The sequence below is a fragment of the Dicentrarchus labrax genome, unplaced genomic scaffold (genome assembly GCF_905237075.1).
Source record: "Dicentrarchus labrax unplaced genomic scaffold, dlabrax2021, whole genome shotgun sequence".
In the NCBI taxonomy this organism is placed as follows: domain Eukaryota; kingdom Metazoa; phylum Chordata; class Actinopteri; family Moronidae; genus Dicentrarchus; species Dicentrarchus labrax.
In genome coordinates, this window is record NW_026136722.1 from 12,461,847 (window position 1) to 12,483,458 (window position 21,612).

At 39.2% G+C, this 21,612-nt stretch overlaps 1 protein-coding gene across 1 annotated transcript; it reads left to right on the forward strand.

The window, feature by feature from the left end:
* The first annotated feature begins 5,418 nt into the window (after nt 1–5,418).
* Nucleotides 5,419–18,752, forward strand: usp31 (ubiquitin specific peptidase 31). Its single transcript, XM_051388064.1, has 16 exons — nt 5,419–6,616; nt 6,795–6,929; nt 7,266–7,360; nt 7,451–7,543; nt 8,017–8,152; nt 8,540–8,687; nt 8,782–8,962; nt 9,197–9,308; nt 9,480–9,574; nt 10,339–10,416; nt 11,574–11,703; nt 12,149–12,268; nt 13,527–13,752; nt 13,881–14,039; nt 14,477–14,629; nt 15,730–18,752. The coding sequence occupies exons 1-16, from the start codon at nt 6,092–6,094 to the stop codon at nt 17,220–17,222; spliced, it is 3,879 nt and encodes a 1,292-aa protein (XP_051244024.1). The 5' UTR covers nt 5,419–6,091; the 3' UTR covers nt 17,223–18,752.
* Nucleotides 18,753–21,612: the final 2,860 nt, after the last annotated feature.

Below are 21,612 nucleotides of genomic sequence, written 5' to 3' on the forward strand. Positions count from 1 at the left end.
CGCGTTGACCGCACGACACAAAGATGGTTGAGGCGCAATGCAACTGGAGATATTGTGATTTTTTTTAAAATTTCATTTAATTGTATTGAAGAAAAAAATTAGTTCTGAAATGATGTGGGTGGAGATGTGGGAACAACTGATTTGTGTATTTGTGTGTAGCCTACCTGTTGCTGTTTTACACTTTTTGCTGTTTTACACTTGAGCAACAGCTCCATGAGGAGGGACACAAGCAGTAGAAAACACGTTTTATCTACTTATGTATTGGGGCATCCAAGAGGGCACTTATGTTGCATTTATTTGTAATATAGGGGCAACCAGGGGGATGATATAAATGTGAAACTGCATTTGTTATGGAGCACAGACATCAACTTTATTTATATTTCTCAATAAGAGTTAAGAGTCTATATGCAAAATCATCCTCATCATCATGTCCAGTCATGCTGGAATTCCATTAAGATTACATATGATAAGATAAGACAATCTGTTCATGCTTGAGTTTGTGCCATGGGTCCTAATTTAAAGTATCACACACAATCAAATGACACTATGTCTATTATTACGTTTTACACAATTAATAACAGCACATGTACTCACAACTGGAGTTGCACTTGAACTAATAATGCAATAGCATCTGCAAAGTGACATTGTGGTGTTATTCCTTGCATTAGCTATATGTAACATGATACTGTCAGCTTAAAAAGATAAACATCTTCTATTTTGTAGAAAAGTTTCAGATGTTCTTGATTAACTACTGTTATTTCAACTGTCCATGCCTGGGTTACTCTTTACAGATCAGTTCTAACCACAGACGCTTGAATGAAATGAAAAGTAGGAGTTTACGGTGTGCACCTGAAGGCATCATTTGACTGTTGCTGAGGGATGTCGCCGAGAAAAATCCTCTCAGCGACGGAGGGGAGCAGGTTCAGCTGTCAATCAGACTGGGATCCACGTACTTTTACTTTGTTCTGCCTAATGAGCTCTTCCACTGCTTTAATTTGGTTACATCTAAACGAACCTTAAAGGGTTCTCAGGAGTACAAGAAGCCACCGCAGGCTCCACATGTGTGCAGTAGGTCTCAGTGAACGGAAAAATAAAGAAAAATCCAATTTTTTCATAGTGTGTCAATTTGTAGGCTAAATCATAGATTTGCCTATGAAATAATGACTTCTTATTAACAACTGAAGAAGGGTAAACGCTGGCTCTATTTTTTGTTTTAATTTTCCTTATAGCCTATTTAGTCTGCTTTATTTATTTATACAAACAAAACATTCAAAATGACACAAATATATTCTACTACACTATACAGCGGACACATGTAGCTGCCACTAAAACAACTGTAATACCCTTGTATGTGGGTTTCCATTAAAAAATAAATGCACCATGAGGAATAAGAGTCACTGCCCTAAAGCCAGTTGTTTGTCCACCATTATGTTAGTACAGCACTGAGCCTGCCATGGCAACCCAATATGATAGATGGCTTAAAATTCTACCAAATATGAGATTTCTTAAAAACCTCCCCATAATTACATTAGCCACTGGAGATGTGCAGTATTACATTTCCTGCTGATTAATAGTGGATTAAGCGTGGGATTAATGTATAATGAATATAAACACAATTTCCTTCATGTTATTTGAATTGACTCCTGGCACTGACACCTGTTTTAACAATTCTGTGTCAGTGCTTCGTCGATTGGCAGTCTCACTTAGTAATATTTACAGCACATGCAAATAAGGTTGAGCAGATAATGAAGAGCACTATGAAGCTCCTGTATCAGAGGACACATCCAGCGTTTTCTCACTCGTCTGTTTGCACATTAAGACACATGAACGGAAGGCATGTGCACAAATGCTTTAAATAGGCACAGGAACACTAATTATATGCTTGTAGGGAGAGGTGCCTTTCTCTAAGCATAGAAATTATTTCACACATGGCCATTATAACAGAAGCTGCAGTCAGACACCATCTCACCGTGCAGGACTGACAATTCACGAATGGAACCCTTCATCAGCATCAACAAAGTCAAAGCTTATCAACGATAAGGGAGTAACCTTATCACTGTTTACCTACAATAATCTATATAAGAGCCAATTTTAAAGCTTTTATTGTGTCATGTGAAAAATCAATTACTAAGACTAAAATTAGTTTATAACGCCGCAGGTAACAGCAAATCTGATCTGTTTTAGAGATAATGTAGCGTGGTATTGCAAATCCCTGGCGCAAGCTCAAGACTCCAAACCATTTTGGAGCCACCTCACATTCAAAGACAAAGCAATAACCCAACACTTCAGCTGTACGTTGGGCAAGCACTTGAGCATTCAAAAAGATAATAGCTGCAGTTCAGTGGTCCATCCACTGTTTTCAGCTCAAAGGTATTTTCTCACCCAATGCATGTTTAACAAATAAGGGGATTTTCTCTTATTACTGATTGTGAGTGCCTCCTGAGCTGTGAATAAGCGGGGAATAACACAGACACAGACCAACAAGAAGAATAAAGCTTGACTCTAGAGAATAACATCAGACCTTCTCTAATACTCTAATGAGGGAAAAGAAAAAGTGAGACTCATCTCTGATTTTGATGTGTTTTGACATAATTTCAGAATCAATTCAATTCAAATTTGAACAGAATGTTTTTCCTGTGTTGAGTGATAAGACACATGTGACCCTTTGCCTTGTTTCCATGGACACATCATTGGACACATCATTAGAGAACTTCCCCAGCTGGCCCGACTGCTTGAAGTGTCGATGGCAAACAACAAGTGAAGAATTTAGTTAGGAGCAAGACAAAAGGAAAACCGACTTTCAAGTCAAACACTTAGTCTGATTAAAGTCCTACAGCTGTCACATAATGGAACCATTACAGTACACTGGAAATGAATGCTTTTTATGTTTACTTGTTTACTTCATGAGTGTGCTTATTTTCTGTACTGTTACTTCTTCAATTTCATATAAATTAGTTATAACTACTTTGATGGACTTAAGCAGCATGAAGAATGCAGTGCCAATCAGTGTCAAGCCACTGCACTATCTTACCTTCAAATCACACTCATGTCTTCAATTTTCTGAGTCATTCAAAGGTCATTCAGACACTTACTGTATTCATTAGTCGTACTGCTGCAACTTGAGATGGAGATGCAAGTCAGTCTTCTTTTCTTTTTCTCCTCTCCAGTACATTTGAGTCATACCAGTGCTATTCTGTAGAGAAGAGAGGTGTATTGCATACAGAAACTTGTATTTGATGCGGAGATGAGCGCCGACATTTTGAAGGGCTGTTGCTCTAACCTAGAAAAAGGGCAACCCCCGATGAATGCTCAACCGAGGGGATGCCCTGGGAATAGAAATCTCCACATATGCTTTGGTATTTAAAGGTATTTTGCTCCAACCATTTTGCCTTGTAAGTGTAAGTGGCAGAATGAGCTTGTGCACACTGATGTGGTGTGTTCAGCACATCACAGATTAATACAGAGAACGACATTCTGCTGATCCTGCCATCCACATTACAGCTCATTCCAAACTTGCGACAATGGAGGCAGCAACACATTTCCGGTGCTGTGATCATGTAAACTGTTGACTGTTGTAAGGTTAGAAAAATGCACCCACTCCAATTTGACCCATTTAGGTCAGTGATGAGCAGCATAACGCTGTTTCCAAATCTTTCAAAGCAGCAGTACTTGTGACCAAAAGAAGACAGGATGTTTGTGTACAGCCACCCAGTGGTGAGTAGTGTGTATGTACTGTACCTTGAGTGTTTCACACACACTGTCACTAATATCTTAGCTTTCACACAGCAGGAAGAATAAAAACAGTGTTACTGTGGGAGTGGTCCCACAATGATATCTGACAGAATACACTATAAAACTATCAATGTTACTTAGTGTTTACAGTATACAGTTTGTTCCATCAGTGAGAACAATCAGCTCTTGACAAACAATTGTCACTCAAAAATCAGAACTCATCTCCCCAAAAAAATGCTGTGTAGTTATTGACGTGACAAGCATAACAACAGCACTTTGAACACACTCATGTTGTATAATTTAGGCATCTGAACTACTTACATTGTGAGTCATAATGGCGCAACTCTTCCTTGTGTATATTTTTTCACATTAGCTTCATTAGGCATCATTAAACCCAACTGTCCTTGTGATATTTGTGGGTGTATTTTCTCTTCTCTTCTATCTTTATCTTCTCCACCCACTAACCTGAAAAGGAAAACGGATGATTCATATTGATTAAATAGCTACTTACAACTAACAGTGTTTCCACTCTCAGGTCCACTTTGTTTAATTATACATACCCTGTCATTAAGGCAGCAATAATCTGATTATTTTGTTTCACACTTAAATTGTGCAAAGACTTGGACACACAGATGAAGTAGTGCCTTTACACTTTATCCCCATGTCCCTCTCTTATTATACATAACAAACTGCACACACACAGAGACACACACCCACATAACTATAGCATGTCCATAAAACAACACATACACACATTTTTTTCTATTGCTTTTTCTCTTCCCGTGCTCGTTGTGCCTCCCTCAGGCAGAATAGTGAACTGACAAAGAGCAGTCACACAATGACTCTATTCTTATATTTTATTCGTTTTTTAAATGCTTTTAATATTTTTTAATTTGTTTTGACATATACATGGTCTTCTATTGTTCTATATTTAATTAAACATAAGATCTTCTGTCAATATTAAAAAGCAAGGGTCCTAAGAAGTGCGCGTGTAGAATTTGCAGTGGTGTATTTTAATACTCTGTTTCTGCAGTTCAGATTGAAATGAAAGAAACTCCACTAATGATGGGGAGAGTCAGACTAATGTTTGTATACTGGGTTAACCTTCAGATGCACTACAGCATACATCCAACAAATGTGAATATTTAAAGTATAAAAAAAAAAATACATGCATATAAATAAAGATTTAGTAATCTATTAACAGCTAATTCATGGCAAAGGCAGAAAACTGGCATGTTCGATTTATAAAACCATAATTAACAATACAGCCTTTGGTGTGATGTCAACCCAATATCTATATCTGCACCTGAAAGCAAGAGAAGATATATGAGTCTTTTTGCATGGGGGGTTAGTTCAGTTATATTGATACAATTTTTGTGGCTTTCTTATTCACATTCATAGATTGTCCTGATTGTGGCGAGCAGGCGCAGCAGATCACCTTCCTTAAAGCAATGCAGCTGTTAAAAAGAGAACATCTGTTTATTTATCAGTTTGTACAGTTAAATTGTTGAGTTGACAATTTAAAATAGCTGGCTAGGGGGGTCTACATTTTATATTTAAACACGGTCAATAAAAAGAACAGGCTGCTGCTCTACTTCCAGTCCAGCAGGTGGCGGTAATGCAGTTGTAAACAAGAGTACCAGCTGCCAACACAAACAAGAAGAAAAACAAGAAGAAGAAGAAGAAGAAGAAGTAAAACGACTGGGCTATTTGGTAGCTTAGCCCGAATGTGCCTGCAAGTATGTGACAAATGTGAGGTTAACCACATTTCGGACACACTCTGTACTTTAACTGCCATTACCTGCATACCATGGCGGACTACCAGTTTGTTTTCGACACGGACGAAAAGCCGAAAAGGACTGTCGCTGTTTCTGTTGGTCTTGTTGTTATTGCAGCTAGCGCCAGCGTTAGCTAAATTAGCTAACACGACTGTCTTCGCTCTCAGCAAAACCCGATGTTGATTCATTTCTGCGGGGCAGTAAACCGCAAAACAAGGTAACTCTGGAGCAAGTTGCAGCCGTAAACAACCGACCTGAGCAATGTTTGTGTCCCGATCATTTACTCATTACGTAATTGGCCGTAGCCAGTATTTTAGGCAAGGCTGTAGTGAACGATTTGCTAAGATTATTTAAGTGAAATTAACCACCTACCGCAGAAGACACCACAATTAAAGATGGTATCATTAGCTAAGGTTAGCTAATACGCCTAATGCTGCATGCACCGTAAGCTTTAACGTGAACTAGTTTGCGTTATTGCTGTCTAAATGTTTGGAGATGGAGCAGCAGACAGCAGCCAGTGAGGTGGCTCTCGTTCTTCACAGCACATCTGTCTGAGTTGTACGTCTGTGAAAGAAGAAATCATGTCTTGCAAAGCCGCAACCAAGGACAAGAAGTCAAGCTTCAGCAAGAAGCTGTTCAGGCGAGGCTCTGTGCGGTCTGTGGGCAGTTTTATGAGCAGAGTCCTGAGGACCCTGACAGCCTTATCTCACTTTGGCTCTGAAGTGCAAACAGAAGATGACAAAGATGATGGGGGATTTTCCACGTTTAAACCTGGAAGTAAAGATGTGCCCATGGATGATGGGGACCTCGGGAGTTTACTGTCTGGAGACAGAATTCCTGGAGTGTCTGGTCTCAAAAACCACGGGAATACCTGCTTCATGAATGCAATTCTGCAGTGCCTCAGTAACACTGAACTGTTTGCTGAGTACCTGGTTTTGGAGCACTATAAAGACGATGAGCTGGATGGGGACAAACCAAAGACAAATGGTGTACACCTGCAGAAGAAGGGCCCTCTGGCGAAAGGAGAAGTTACAGAGCAACTGTCAGGACTTGTGCGGGCTTTATGGACGTTTGAGTATACCCCCCAGCATAGTAGGGATTTTAAGGTAAATTCATTATCTGCTACTTTGCTAGTGCATGCTGACAATGCCAGTACTGACCAACAACACTGCCACACAAATAATATTTAGGATCAGCTAATGAAACTTAATGACTGACAGTACATGGTGTTGTGATTTTGACCTTGCATGCATTGTGATCTTTGGGACACGCTGTTTGTTGCAGAATGCTGTGTCAAAGAATGCCACCCAGTTTAAAGGGAATGCTCAGCACGATGCTCAAGAGTTTCTACTGTGGCTGCTGGACAGAGTACACGAGGACCTCAATACTGTCAACCCCAACAGCAGGCCGGCAATAAAGGTGAATTGTGGGGCTTGTTACGGGGATAGTTTGGTGTTTTATTGAAAAACACAGAATGTATTTGTTCCACAAATACAGACCTGCAGTTTAATTGATAACGAAACATTCCCTTATTGCTCATTCGTACAGTCCTTGGTGTGTGGAAAAGCTCACAGGTGTTTGAATTATTCTGTCACTAGGCTTGCCTGGTCTTGTTTCCTCTCATTTCCAAGGAACTAGTCAATAACGTCAAGACTGTATAAAGACTTTCACAAGAGCTTATAAATCCTGATAAACAGGTATTATTTATGACATAAATCTAAATCTGACTAACCTGACCTGTGTTTGTTCGTCCAGCCACCTATTGAAGAAGATGACCAAAGCATAGAGGGGCCATCTCCTCCTCTTTCTGCTGGGTCGTTTGTACAGGAACTGTTTCAGGCTCAGTACAGGTTGGCCTTATGTACAGTAAAAGTTAAATTTTTTTCACAGTATGGCCACATGATCTCTCTGTTATATTAACAGATTTTATTTTTCAACAGGTCTTCTCTCACCTGCCCACATTGCCAAAAGCAGAGCAATACGTTTGATCCCTTCCTCTGCATCTCCTTACCGATCCCATTACCACACACACGGTGAGTTACTCTCTTGAGCTGTGTTACAGCATGATCACAACAGTTCTCAGTTGTCAGGTTTTAACATGTACTGCATTAACCTTGTACACCAGTCATAATTAATCACTTGTACATAAGTAAACTAAACATGTACTGGCTAAAACAATCTTTAATGTGGTTTTCAAAAAAAGCTTTTTTGTTTTTGTGTGTGTTGACAAGTTTGTGAGAACCTGTATGGTTGCAGAAGAAGGAATGTAACCTTGTGCATTAGGAGTGTGTGAGGGGTTGAGAGTGCAAGAGGAGCAACAAACAGTTGTGGGAGGAGTGTGCACTGGAGGTTCAAACCAAAACAGAAAAATGGATCTTATAGACTTGTGAAAATGTGTAGTAGGAGGGAAATGATTTTACATCTTTACTTTATAATAAATATAATGTCTTTAAAACGGGAGAACTTGCATAGTAAAGTATGTTATGTATATACTTGTTTTTGCCAGGCCCCTGTATGTGACAGTGGTCTACCAGGGGAAGTACTCTCACTGTATGAGGGTTGGAGTTGCTGTTCCCCTCAACAGCACTGTCTATCGCCTCAGAGATGCTGTGTCACGTGAGACCAAGATCCCAATGGACCAGGTGCTATTCCTGTCTTTTTATCAGCTCACGGTCTGACACAGTGAGACTATGTTACAGTCACACAATGTTAGCGCACTGTTCCTAAAGCCAGTTCTACCTCTGAACAGCAGTTTATCATAAACCCAGGGTTTTTTATGTATTGGACTGCAGAGAGAGAGACGTTTTTAAACACAGTTGTCCTTAGGGCTGCAACAACAACTGTGTGTGAACAATGATTAAAGCTGGCGGGATAAAAATGCCACAAGAGTAAATATCAATGAGGGCTAAAGCAGGATAAGAAGTGATATGGTGTTGCCTGTATTAGTTTTGCAGTAACGGTATAAAACATTCAAAGGAACTGTTAGTGATAAAAACATTTTTTACTCTTTTTTTTTTTTTCTCTTTCAGTTTGTTTTGACTGAAATGTACTATGATGGTTTTCATCGTTCATTTTGTGATGATGATGACGATCTTGACATAATTCAAGAGAGCGATTCCATATTTGCCTTTGAGACACCAGAGACCTTCAAACTGGAAAACATACGCACAAAAAGAGGTAAATCCTACTTCATACTCATCAGCTTTTTTTTTTTTTTTTTACACTAAATTAATAGAAGGGAATCTATGGAGATTTCTTTTATCTTTCACAGGAAGTCTTCTGGCAAACCTGAATCATAACAACTTGAAGTATGGAACAGAAATCAGCAGGACGCCGTCTTTCATGCAGGGGGCCATGACTCCTTTAACTGCATCGCCCAATAAAAACCTGGGACCAGAAAAAATTATCCTTCTGGTGTGTAACAGAGCCTGCAGTGGGCACCAAGGAAAGAGGTACTACAATCAGAATATTCTATGTTCTGTGGTAACTTTTTGTTCTTATGACAGGTTCTTTTCTCTTGTTCTCCACAACAATAAAGACTGGGGTATCATTATAGCATATATCCAGTTAGTTTTTGTAAGTTCCCAAACGTGGTAGTAATGGGTTAATGGGCTACTGGTGTTATTCAAAGCTTCCTGGAGAAATGGATGACAGCTAACAAACCTCTGCACATTATGTTGCTTTAGGTTCGGACTGCCTTTTGTACTGTACATGGAGCGCACTGTGACCTGGGATGCTCTGCAGAAAGAGATTCTGGAGAAAATGAGACATCTATTGAGACCTGGGGTCTATATACAGGTAGGAAGAGGAGCAACAGTTTGCCTTGTATATGAGCTTAAAAAAATCAGATCAGTAAAATTACTATTAGAAATGATTAATATACATTCCTGTTGTTTTCCTAATTACATCGTGTTAGTACGCCAGATGTACTGTTCTCACAGAAGTATTGACATTCGTGTCTATGTGTAGGTTGGACCTTTCAGTCTTCGGGTGGTTGGCGTTGTTGGTATCACCTACCTCCTTCCTCAAGATGAGCGACCATTGTGTCACCCAACTGTGGATAGGTGAGTGAGTTTTATGCAATAAACAATTTGTTTACTGATTAATTAGGGCTGAGGGTTAAACCAAAAAAATGTATTGGGGATAATTTTGAATGAGATGTGATTTTGAGGTCTTGGAGTTACACAAATGTACCTGTCTTTAATACAGCTCGTGTATCTGCATACAGTATATGCTCTCATAAATTTCCAGGCATAATGCCTTTCGGGTTGAAAAGTTGGAAACACAGCCAAGACTTGAGCGGTACTCAAGTATAAGTATAAACATACAAGACATTTAGTTTTGTTTAAAATACTATATGACTTTACTATAGCCCAGCCAGGGAAATGCAGATATTTGAAACCAAGAGTGTTTTCTTAGCATTCATTTCAGTGAAAGGTGAAAGTGAGGGATGTTGAAATAAAAGCAAACACTGTGTATACATATGCACACAAAGGCAAATATAGCCATGATTTGGGTAATTGGGCAAGGTTAAAATTACATCCATCTTGTTCTCTAATCTTCTCTTAACACATACACGCCCCATCAGTTCTGTTCCTCTTTCAGGCCTGACATGCCCTAACATGATTTTGGCTGTTTGTTAAAATGCCAGTTTTGCATGTTTGGCTAATACCTACATAAGTTCACTAAACAAGTAACAACACTGGGGCTCCATAGATATGTATTAATCAAAGTGAAATCTAATTTGTTTTTGCCATTACTGTGATTGACCCATTTATAAATGACACCTGCATAAATTTGTTTCCTGCTTTTATTCTTTCCACCACAGAGCATACAAGTCCTGTGGACAAGGGGGGCCACCACATGTGAAGATTGTGGTAGAGTGGGACAAAGAGACAAAGGACTAGTGAGTGAAAAACATTGATAATTGCTAGAGGTCTATTTTGTTTTATCTAAAGTATGTTTGTTCTGAACTGAATGAAAAGAAGCCAGGTTTTAACATGTATTTGCTGTTTGTTACTAAACTGTTTGGGAGACATGCAAATTACATTTAATTCAACTTTTGTTTGGAAGACTAGATTAAGCCTATTGATATAATAACTTGCCTTGTAGACATAACATTGAATGTGTCATTTATTGTAATTTTTTTGAAGGCCATTCATTAACGTGCAGGTTAACAACTTGTCAGTGTAAGTGATTATGTAGAAAGCAAAGTTGAGATGACAAAATTTTAAAGTTGAATACTAAACTTATGCAAAATACACCTGGATGTTACAGTGGTAAAAGATGAGACTTAGAAAGAACAATTAGCATTGTCATATATGACCTGAAAGTATTTAACAGGCTCCAATTTACAGCCAAATTGCCAGATTTTGATCCTTAATTGGCCAATCAGGTCATCCAGTTCTCACCTGTTTTTCAACCTAATGTAACTGCTTGTTGGCTTAGAAGGCAACAACTAGCGACAGTCACAAAAACAATCTCGCCCACACATCACTGCGCCTTCCTGTGTCAGTTAAGAACACAGTTGAAGGTGAGGCAACATTTCAGTAAAATTGATGGTGACAGTCATTGCATTGTGCTGGATTTTTGAAAAGACAGACTGTGAAGTTAAGCAACACCTCAAACTTAACAAGGGCTGTCTTATAGGACTAAACCTATTTAAGCCCTTGAATCTAGATGCCTCCCACTATGTTCCCCTAACTGCTATTATCACATTATTTGCATTTGAAAAAATAAACTTGCTTAATCTACCTACAAATGTGCTTAATCTGAAAACAGTTGTGGTTTTAAACCATGTAAACACCAGAGTCTGTTTCACCTACACAACCAATAACATGTCTGCTCTTATTTTTTGAAAATGACTGTGTGTGGTTAACACACACACACATGCACACCGTTTGCTGGTCAAATAGAAATGTGTTAAACAATTACATCAACTGTCTTTAAATGTTTTACTCTGATATAGGAAGCAGTTTGACCAAAATCTCAAGGCAGCTCTTATGATCCTCACATGACTTTGCAGTTGAATGAATGGTCGACTGTGCTTCATGTTTCCCACAGTCTGTTTGGACACACTGAGGAAGAGTACATTCCTGATGCTGAGAGTGTGTATCTGCACAGGGAACAACATCACCAGCCGCAGGCTTGCACCCTCGCTCAGTGCTTTCAGCTCTACACCAAGGAGGAGCAGGTAACATTGTGACTGCACACATAGCTCGTGCACACAGATGTACACACACACATGGTCCATTACTGCACTGTCAGTAAATTGACATGTGGCAGGGGAAATCTAAGATTTATTTTCTAATGTCAGTGTTTAGTATATTTTCAAGTATAGCCTCACATTTGTCTCCTCCCCACTGGTTTATTATTTTTCTGCTAAAGTTCAGAAAGTCTTTCACTCTCTGTGGTTTTACTGTGTATTTGACTCCTAATGCTATGTTTGGAATAAACCAGAAATTCTGAGCGTAGATCTACATATACATTGTGGTTTGACTTGCCTGCGACTGCTCTGGTGGAGAATAGAAATAAGGGAGAAAAAAACTCATGGCCTCATCCTTTGTGAGGCCTGTTTTATAAGCAGTGTGGTTGGAGCTCGTCCTTGATTGCTGCTGCCTGGGCTCTGTGTGTTTCAGCTGGCCCCAGACGATGCCTGGCGCTGTCCCCACTGCAAGCAGCTGCAGCAGGGCCGCATTAAGCTCAGCCTGTGGACACTACCGGATGTGCTTATACTGCATCTCAAGAGGTTCAGACAGGTATTTCAGCTTAACCAAACACTTGTTAAAATAGAAAATAAAAACTACATCTACTTTCTGAGTTTCAAGGGGAAGATTCACTCTGGTGATGAAGTTGTTATTTATCTGTGTTTGTGCTGGACTTAATCTTCAATGGCAGGAGTTCTCAACCCTTTACAGCTTCCGATAAATTCTGAGGACCACCTTCCTGAATTAGTGATAAAAAAACATGACAAAAAAGGAGAAAAAATTTACTGTCAGCTGTAATGGTCAAAATACATATTCTGCTTACCCTTAGTGAGACACTTGGGCTTGCTTCTGAGAAATAATGAGATCAGGGTTGGGTGGGTGAGAGGCTGACACGCAGACTAGCATTTAAAGTTGCTTTAGGTTTGTTCCTTGCCTTTGATTTTCTGATGGTCACAATGGGAAACCTTGACTTGCATGACCCTGGAGCATAGATGGTTTTAGTGCCTCATTTGACAGGACTACCACATTCAACATACTGTGCGTTCGGCTCAGCATCGCTGCCTGCCATTATGAATCCAAATTGAATTTATTCAGGGTCATATTTCCTCACCACATGCTTTAGAGCTTTTAAAATCCATTTTGTGTCACTGCATCCGAAGTAGCGGTACCCAGCTAACAGTGGCAAAACACGTTTGCATTTACCTGAAGATGTGTCGTAATTGATGTGGGAATATTCAAATGTAACCTAAAAAAATTAAAACTACACCCTCCTTACTTGAGGTATATTAATATTTAATATATTTAAGAGGTGTTATTTTATTTCCTGAAGCAGTCATCCTTTGTAGGTTAGACTAAATGGATCTTAAATGTAAGGAAGATGCTGGGTAGCATTCTAGATAACACATCAAAGCAGTTAAAAGTCTGTAATTATTTTAGCTACTTTTCATGAAACCACAAATAAACTGAGACTCAATGATTCTGTCTGAAAATGGATCTGGCTGTGACCTGTGCAATATCTCTTTTCACTCACATCTGTATATAAAAAGCTCTATATAGTGTACATATAACTCTTATTCTATTTTTTCTATTTTTATTTTAACTTGTATATTTCTATTCTATTTTTATTTAATGTGTATTCTCTTGTGTTGTGTTGTATCTGGAGCTGTTGTAGCAAGTAAATTTCCCCAGTGTGGGATCAATAAATCTTATCTTATAACAACACCCTACCACAAGTGCTATAGGCTGCAACTAGTAAGTAAATTGGAGTCATCCTTTAATGCTTATCTGTTTATCTTGGTGTCCGTTTCAGGAGGGGGACCGGAGGGTGAAGATGCAGAACATGGTACGGTTCCCGCTGATGGGCATGGACATGGCACCCCATGTGGTTAAGAGAAGCCAGAGCAGCTGGAGTTTACCTTCTCATTGGTCGCCATGGAGACGGCCATATGGCCTGGGTAGAAACCCAGATGACTACCTGTATGACTTGTATGCTGTGTGCAACCACCATGGAAACATGCACGGAGGCCACTACACAGGTAACGCTATAAACAATTGTTCTAGTTCGGGGCTTTATGCAAGCATTATGAGGATATAGAATTGGACTTTATAGAGATGTTTTCAACATCTGTTTTGACCCATTCTTCCCTTTGCTTTGAACACACAGCCTACTGTAAGAACTCAATTGATGGTCAGTGGTACTGCTTTGATGACAGTGAGGTTTCACCAGTAGCTGACGATGACGTGTGTCAGCAGACGGCCTATATACTGTTCTACCAGCGGAGGACAGCTATTCCCTCGTGGTCAGCCAACAGCTCTGTTGCTGGTCAGTATTTCCTTCCTGTCTGTCTTATAGCTACTGTATTTAGAATTCAGGAGGTGTCATTAGCCAATAAACAGACTGCATAAAGAATGTGAACCGGAGTACCCATGTAAAGGTTCTAAAAGCAACCATGTAGTCAGTGTCAAAGGCAGCACCCCTGACTGTGCTGCAGTTTTTTTCACAGTGCGTTAATATGATGTTGTATATCGTAGACTTGTGTATTGTGAGTTGTACTCTTATGAATGTCTTTATGTTTTGTTTTGACATGAAATTGTTGTGTTGAAACCGAATATAAATTCCCAGATTGTGGAAAATAAAGATTTCTTATTCGTATTCCATGTTAACATCTTAGAGTAAAGCATCACTCATTTTATGATTTTAATGTGCATGGACCTACCACACGGACACGGAAATTAAAGTTTTTATTGTCTTTTACGCAGGTTCCACCAGTTCATCCCTGTGTGACCACTGGATCAACAGGTTACCTGGCAGTAGGCCTGCTAGCTTGGCCTCTGGAGCCTCATCCAGACGCACCTCTCTGGCATCCCTGGCTGAGTCAGGAGAGTTTCCAGGAGAACGCAGTGAAGATGATGGTGAGATGCTTACATTTGTATTTATTTGATTTTACAGGTGTTGGATGTAATTCTTTTAGATTACACATGAACAGTTGATGTTTTCACACTCATATTTTGAATTTCAGTTCATAGTTCTACTAGAAGCATAAAGTTCACAATTATCTTTTGATTTTGAACTTTTTAGATGCAAAACTATGTTAGATTAATGACATTTATCCATCCACATACCAGATGAGAATAGGCTTTTTTAAATTCAGAAGATCAAAACCAATATAAAAGAGAGTACACGTGGCAAATCATCAGACCCAAATGATGAACGGAAACAGCTTCAAAGAGACAGCTTTGCTTTCATTGTGTCTTGGTATAGTCCACCTTTAAAGTAACACAAACCTTTGTACAAGACGCAACACTCCCTCTACAGACAATGTTTCTGTTGAAATAAAAAGATACCACCAAGGTTTCCCAGAGTTCTAACTCACACCTGAACTCAGCAATGCCAACCCCAAATAATTATTAAATTTGATATAAAAGAGGGAGAATATCACATGGCATTTGTCACATGTGACTGGGACAAGACGACATGCTTGACAGAGCTCTGTACTGTGAGAATCCTACTCACATACTGAGTGAATCCAAATTGAGACAGATTTTGGCTTGGGCTGCTGTTTGTGGTTAATATAAATGTAGGCTCTGTTTAACCCTCCAGAATACAGGGCCAGCACAGTCCCCAAATATGTTGGTCAGGCAAACTGGTATTTAACTAAAACTTTCACAGATCTCACTATGGCTTCCAAATTATGTATTTTGTTATACTTTGTTATATGTTAGAGTGCTTAAACATTTAATTGTGGTATCAATACTTACCTGAATAGTAGTGATTCTTTTTTTTATTAAGCCATTTGTGGTAATTATTTAGAAATGTATAACACTGTGCCAGAAGATATTTGAACAGCTTTAACTTTAAATTACAAAATTCATGGGGATTTGGATTGCATGAACTTATTTTCATTAGATTTGAAATTTGTTGTTGTAATTTGTATTCATTCTCAACATCACTTTAAAGTTGAGCGTCCTTCACTTAAAGAAATCTGCTTTCTAAAATGTTTCCTTGTTTGTAGGAGGATTCTCAGTCCGCCCTTTTGTGAGGAGCATTCAGCGTCAGAGCTTGTCCTCCAGGTCGTCCATCGCTAGCCCGTTAGCTTTCAGCGACAGTGGGATAAAGCCTTCTTGGTCGCTTTCTGCAAAGCTGCACATGAGATCCAACTCGCCGTCGCGTTTCTCCCTCGACTCTCGATGTTCTCCTCCTCTAGAGAGGATAGGAGAGGCCTGCGATGACAAGGTTTCCACGTCCTGTTTTGGCAGCTACAGTAGACATGAACGCTACTTTGGCAGCAGGTCTCCCCTTTCTATGATGGAGAGCAACTTGAGTGACCAGGACAACAATAAAAGGTTCCTCGATGTGATGTACTGCAGGGCTCCCACTCCAGTGGAAAAGAAGAGCACCAAAAATGAGCCAACAGAAAACAACAACCAGATTACAGCTGTAGACCAAAACATTCTACCCAGCCAACCTACTCCCTCCAAAGAACAGAAACGTAAGAGCAGTATCGCAGGATTTGCCTCAAAGGCAGAAAGCACAGGCTCCACAAAGACTTCCAGCAAAGTGGAGCAAGAGAAAACCTCCAAAAAGCGTTTGTGCTCAACCCTCAAGACCTCCACTTCAGAGACGTCTTCCAGTACACCTGTTAAAGGCAAGAAGATGAGCAATACTAAAGAAAAGAGTGTAAATGCCAAGAAAAGCACCTCTACACCCAGTGGAACTCCCTCCAAAACCAAGGAAGCAACTCAACCCGTAGAGGCAACGCCACAACATAAGCCATGCGTCCGTTCCACACCTCAGTCCTCAGCTTCTCCCTCACCAACGGCAAAGAAGAATTCCAGTGTCACTGAGAAAAGCTCCACGAGTAGTCGAAAAAAGCTGGTAGAAAGGAGCTACAGCAGAGATTCTATGCACACTAGCCCTCTGGTCGACAGTCTCCGAAGCAGCACGGTAGCTCGCGCTTCGCCGTCTAAGAGTGGGGAAAGCAGCCGACCTGAGAGGAGGTTTGTGAGGAGCTCCAGCAGCAGCTCTTCTGTCACTAGCCTGCGCTCACCCAGCATATCCACCAGAGATCTGCAGCGCAGCAGCAAACCTGAGGATAAAGGGTTGTCTTTCTTCAAGAGTGCCCTTCGACAAAGGGAAAGCCGCCGGTCGGCTGATTTAGGGAAAAGCACCCTGCTTGCCAAAAAGGCCTCCGAGAGGACATGCAAGCAGAATGGACAAGCCAAGGACATCACTGGTGATAAGGGAAAGACAGAAGACGCTGTGTCCTCACAGACGTCCATAGCGACTCATGGAGGTGAGACAAAATCAGAGACAAAGGCGTCTTCCAAGCCCCCCAGCTCTCTCAGTCGCACTCTATTAAACGTTGGCAAATCCAAGTCTTCCAGTTCTGAAGTAAGTCTCAAATCTCCCGCAAATGGGAAGAAGCCTCTTGAAAGGATGGCATCTTCCCGAAAGCTGTCATCAAGCATGCAATCTCCTGCACGTACAACACCGAGGCCTCAATGATATAACTATAGTACATTGAACTCACATAATGCAGCTATTTTCTTTGTGCCTAAGTTTCAGTGAGCACCAGATGTATTTGTAAAGAGACCATTTTTGATGTTGTGTTTTTTTATACTCACATCAGATGCATATGCTGGCTTTGAGGTTTGAATATTGGCTGCCAGCTTTGAGTATTTTTAGCTGTACTGGATAAAAGATGAAGAACACTTGCCTGGTATGCTGCCAGTCCTAGTTTTTAAAGCAGTGTATATTACTAATTACCACTTTTGAGCATTCAATATGATATTGATACAAGTGAGAAAATGGAAATGGAGTGCAGGGTGATCGCTTGACACATAAAATGTTTTCTGGCATGAAGGGTACATGAGCATGCCATATGCATTCAGCTGTACAGCACAACGTATTTGATTGTGCTGACAGCTGACAGAATTCCCTGTTGGAATCTTGAAATCCAATTATCTTTTGTTTCAGACAAGAGGCTTTTTATATCTTTGCATCGTAGCAAACAGTAAGTTTCGTTTGCTTGAAAAATATCCTGCCGGAAAAACCTGATTTAAGCCGCAGCAGTGTACACTAAGATTCATTCAGGGGGTTTAGAAATTCACCTTGTATACCAATAATGCATCATTTGTCTTGTAGAATAGAATAACATTTTGAACTGATACATTCTTTCAGAAATAAGCTGGCTGTTGATGTTTAAACCTCACTGTTCTAAAAGTATCAGTGAGAACTGAACCGTAACATCAAAAATAGTCTCTGGACAAAACTGAGTTGATGCTCACACACACACACACACACACACACACACACACACACACACACACACACACACACACACACACAAAAGAGTTTCATTCCGAAATGATTGTGGCTAAGCATTCGTAGTAGTTTTCATTGATTGTTTTCAAGTAAAACCTGCAATCTGTTTTTCAAATACTCTCTGCATACACCTCAAGCATCGGTTCATAGGGGGTAGCATGAGAGGATTTTGTTTAAAGCTATGGAGGAAAAGACATTAGTTAACGATATGCACTAATAAGTCGTTTAAAGAGGAGAATCGAGGATTGATGTGTAGCCGAAAAGACAAATAAGAGACTATTTTAAACTTCCTGATTATGAAAGAATTGAAATAGAAAGATTATACAGATGGCAGGCCCTGGACAAAAACAGAAAATTATTTGAGATGACAAATCAGTCAGTACACACATCGAGACAAATTTTCCAATATTTTAAAACTTTATTTTTGTTTAATACGAGTACTTTTTCGATAGAAATGTATTTTATCAAGTTAACTACTTTTTTCTCTCAAAGGGACGGTGTGTTTTGGAATGAAACCCTTTAAAATCAAAGTATACAATTACATATATGTGTCTGTACAAAATATACAGTATATAACCATTTTTCCTTTCCATGAGCAAGAAGAAAATAATCTTAAGCGCCTTTCAATGCTGTACACAGAAACAAATAATTGCCTTTGGCAACATTGTAGTCTACTACTGTATGCATCACTGAGTAGGAATGTTGAATTGTTCGCACTTTGTATAGATAAAGTAGTTTTCTTTTACCCAGAACAAGCATATATATATAAATACACACTAACTTAAAATGTAATTATCTCATTTTTAATACGTTGTCGGTTCATGAGTTCCAGACATATCGTAAAGTATCGTCAACAGGCCTTAGACTTGAAATGGTAAAAGGGTACATTCATCTCAATGTTTCAGGGGTCATTTTAAGAAATCACCTCTTTACTACACCTGGTGCTGTAACAGACCGATGCTCCTCTGGCACTGATATTTCTTAAATGAGCATATTTTCAAATGCTGATGTTCAGAGCTGTGACCACACACTTCAGTGAACCAGAAATCTGTCGGCAGCATTTATCATAACCTGTGGTACCTCACTGGAGAAAACGATACGTTGCCATTTTTTTTTCTTCATCAGGCTGATACAGAATATTAATAATGAGCCATGTAATCATAGAAGTACATTTATATTGTCTCTGAGCAGTTGTTGTCCAAATATGAATATATAGGCTGAATTATCTGAACTGTCAGACACTGCATGGTATATTTATTTTGCAGTGTAATGATAGAGGCAGGATTTGGTCACTGCAGTTGTTATGATGCTTGGTGGTCTTTTTTTTTAACCATCAGCTTTATTATTGTTGAATTACCCCAACTGCAATTGCAATATTCATACGTTAGATACCAGCATAGTGTATGTTTTGAATGAATGAATGTGGTCATGCCATTTAAATCCAAGCATTAGTAAGTCGTTTTTACTTTAAACATTAACATAATCTTTGAATTATAGATCTACAGCATTTCTCTCAACTGTTTCTCTGTAGCATCTACCAGGTTTACATTGGTTCTCAGATGGTTTCAGAAGAAATACCACTCAATTTAAAGATTTATGTATGATATTTAAATGGTCTTTGCAGGGTTTGAGCAAGTCAGCAGCCTTATTGTGCCTGGCTTTAAATGGGTCACACTGTTTTTGGTCAGAAGGATTTGCCTTTGGAGTAAGCAGTGCAAATCAAATAGTAAGAGCAGTTTTCTACATCCCGTGATGTATAAATTAGATGTAACACAGCCGCACCATGTTTTTCTGGTGGAATGCATACAGCTTGTTTTCTAACCAGACATCATTATTTGTTACTCAGAGATTCAAGCTGTGAACAAGCTGTTCATCACCGCACTGTTGGCAGCCAAAATTGCTATATGGTGACATTTTTAACCTAAATTCTACCCAGAAATGCTGTATTAAAACAGCCATCTGTTGAGAATACTAATTAGGCCATAGAAACAATACAACACATAACAAACACACATTATGTATTTGTTTATTCCTACCTGTAGTTTGGTAAGTTTCTGAATACATTTCTCTCTAAAATGTGTAACCAGATCATCAAACCTGACATTTAGAGGGAAAAAAAAACCTTCTGAAGAGTCTCAGTCAGTTTACCTGTTAAGGGATGAACATGGACAACACAAAAACTCCTTTATGCATTCTCATTATCTTTATTACTGTCACAAGCTAACCAACAGCTCAGTCTCCCAAAACCTTGTGGGACCCTTTTAGTGTCCCACCATTGGGAGAGAAAAAAAAATACAGTGGCTATTTTGTTCAAACTGCCAGTGACCATAGAAATAACATGCTGCTGTTTAAATGTGGTGGTATTCCTTTAGCTGCTCTTTTCTACTTTACAATGTATTCTATCAGGAACCTGTGCATGGCACTTTGGATCAAAGCAGGACAATTTTATGTAATTTTGGCTTTCACCGGCTTGTTTGCCTGTTATTAAGTCTGTTATTAAGTTGTAGTGGCTAGTGTACATTTTAGAGCTGGATCATGCCATTGCACTTATTTGTTGTCTGTTCCTTCACTTGCTAAATAAAACGTTTATTGGTCCATTCATGCAGCCAGAACCTAGTGCATTAGGATGTGAGGCCCCTCACTTTTGACATTTTGATTTGGTTTTTGGGGGCATTGTAAACTAGGATCAGTTGACAATGTGAGTCATACTGTATATTGCTCTTAATATTTAAATATTTTGTAACATTTTATGATTGAATTATTTTTCTCTACAGTAATCTGAAAGCTGAAGCCTGTTCGCTTGTTTTTCAGCCATTTTTTCATTTATCCATGACTATTACGTTTATAGTCACCACATTGCCTACACTACTGTTTTTTTTCTTACATGTAAGATTAGATGAGACATGATGGCTAATTTAGTAAGCTAGTTCAGTAGCAGTTGTGAAGAGGTCTGTAGTATATTGCAGAGCTGATTTGAATATCTACAGTATTACTTTGGTCCTGTTTTAAGTCACGGGAACCTTCTGTCATTTAGTCATGAACATGAAGCTTCCAATCGTAAACAAAAATTCGGTTTTATTATGCCTTGGCCAACACACCGTTGGTAGAGCAATAATCCAATATTCATCTCATTCATCAATTAGATGAAAAAGGAGAGCTCAAATTGAAGAAGTACTGTACTCCATACGAGAAGTATTTACATTTCCAATTAATCCACATTACGCATTGAAACAAGATGTCAAAAGCCATTGTAAGAGAAAATGAACATCTTTACAGAATTGATTTTCCTATTTAGCTTTCGTCACAGCAGTTATTGTCTATGTTTTTTTGTTGTCAATGTACAGAATTGAGAATAATTAAGGAATGCAGTATTGCATGAAAACGCTAATGCATGTATTTAATTAACTATGCAAATCTATGGCTGGTAAAGTAGAAAGCAGAGCATGGCTGGTATATTCCATTGCTTCATTTGCACACCATTCCAATACTTAGAAATTGTAAATTACAGAATATTTCATCTGTACAGCTAAAAGGATTAAAACTTTCAAATCTCACCTATATGAAAATCTAT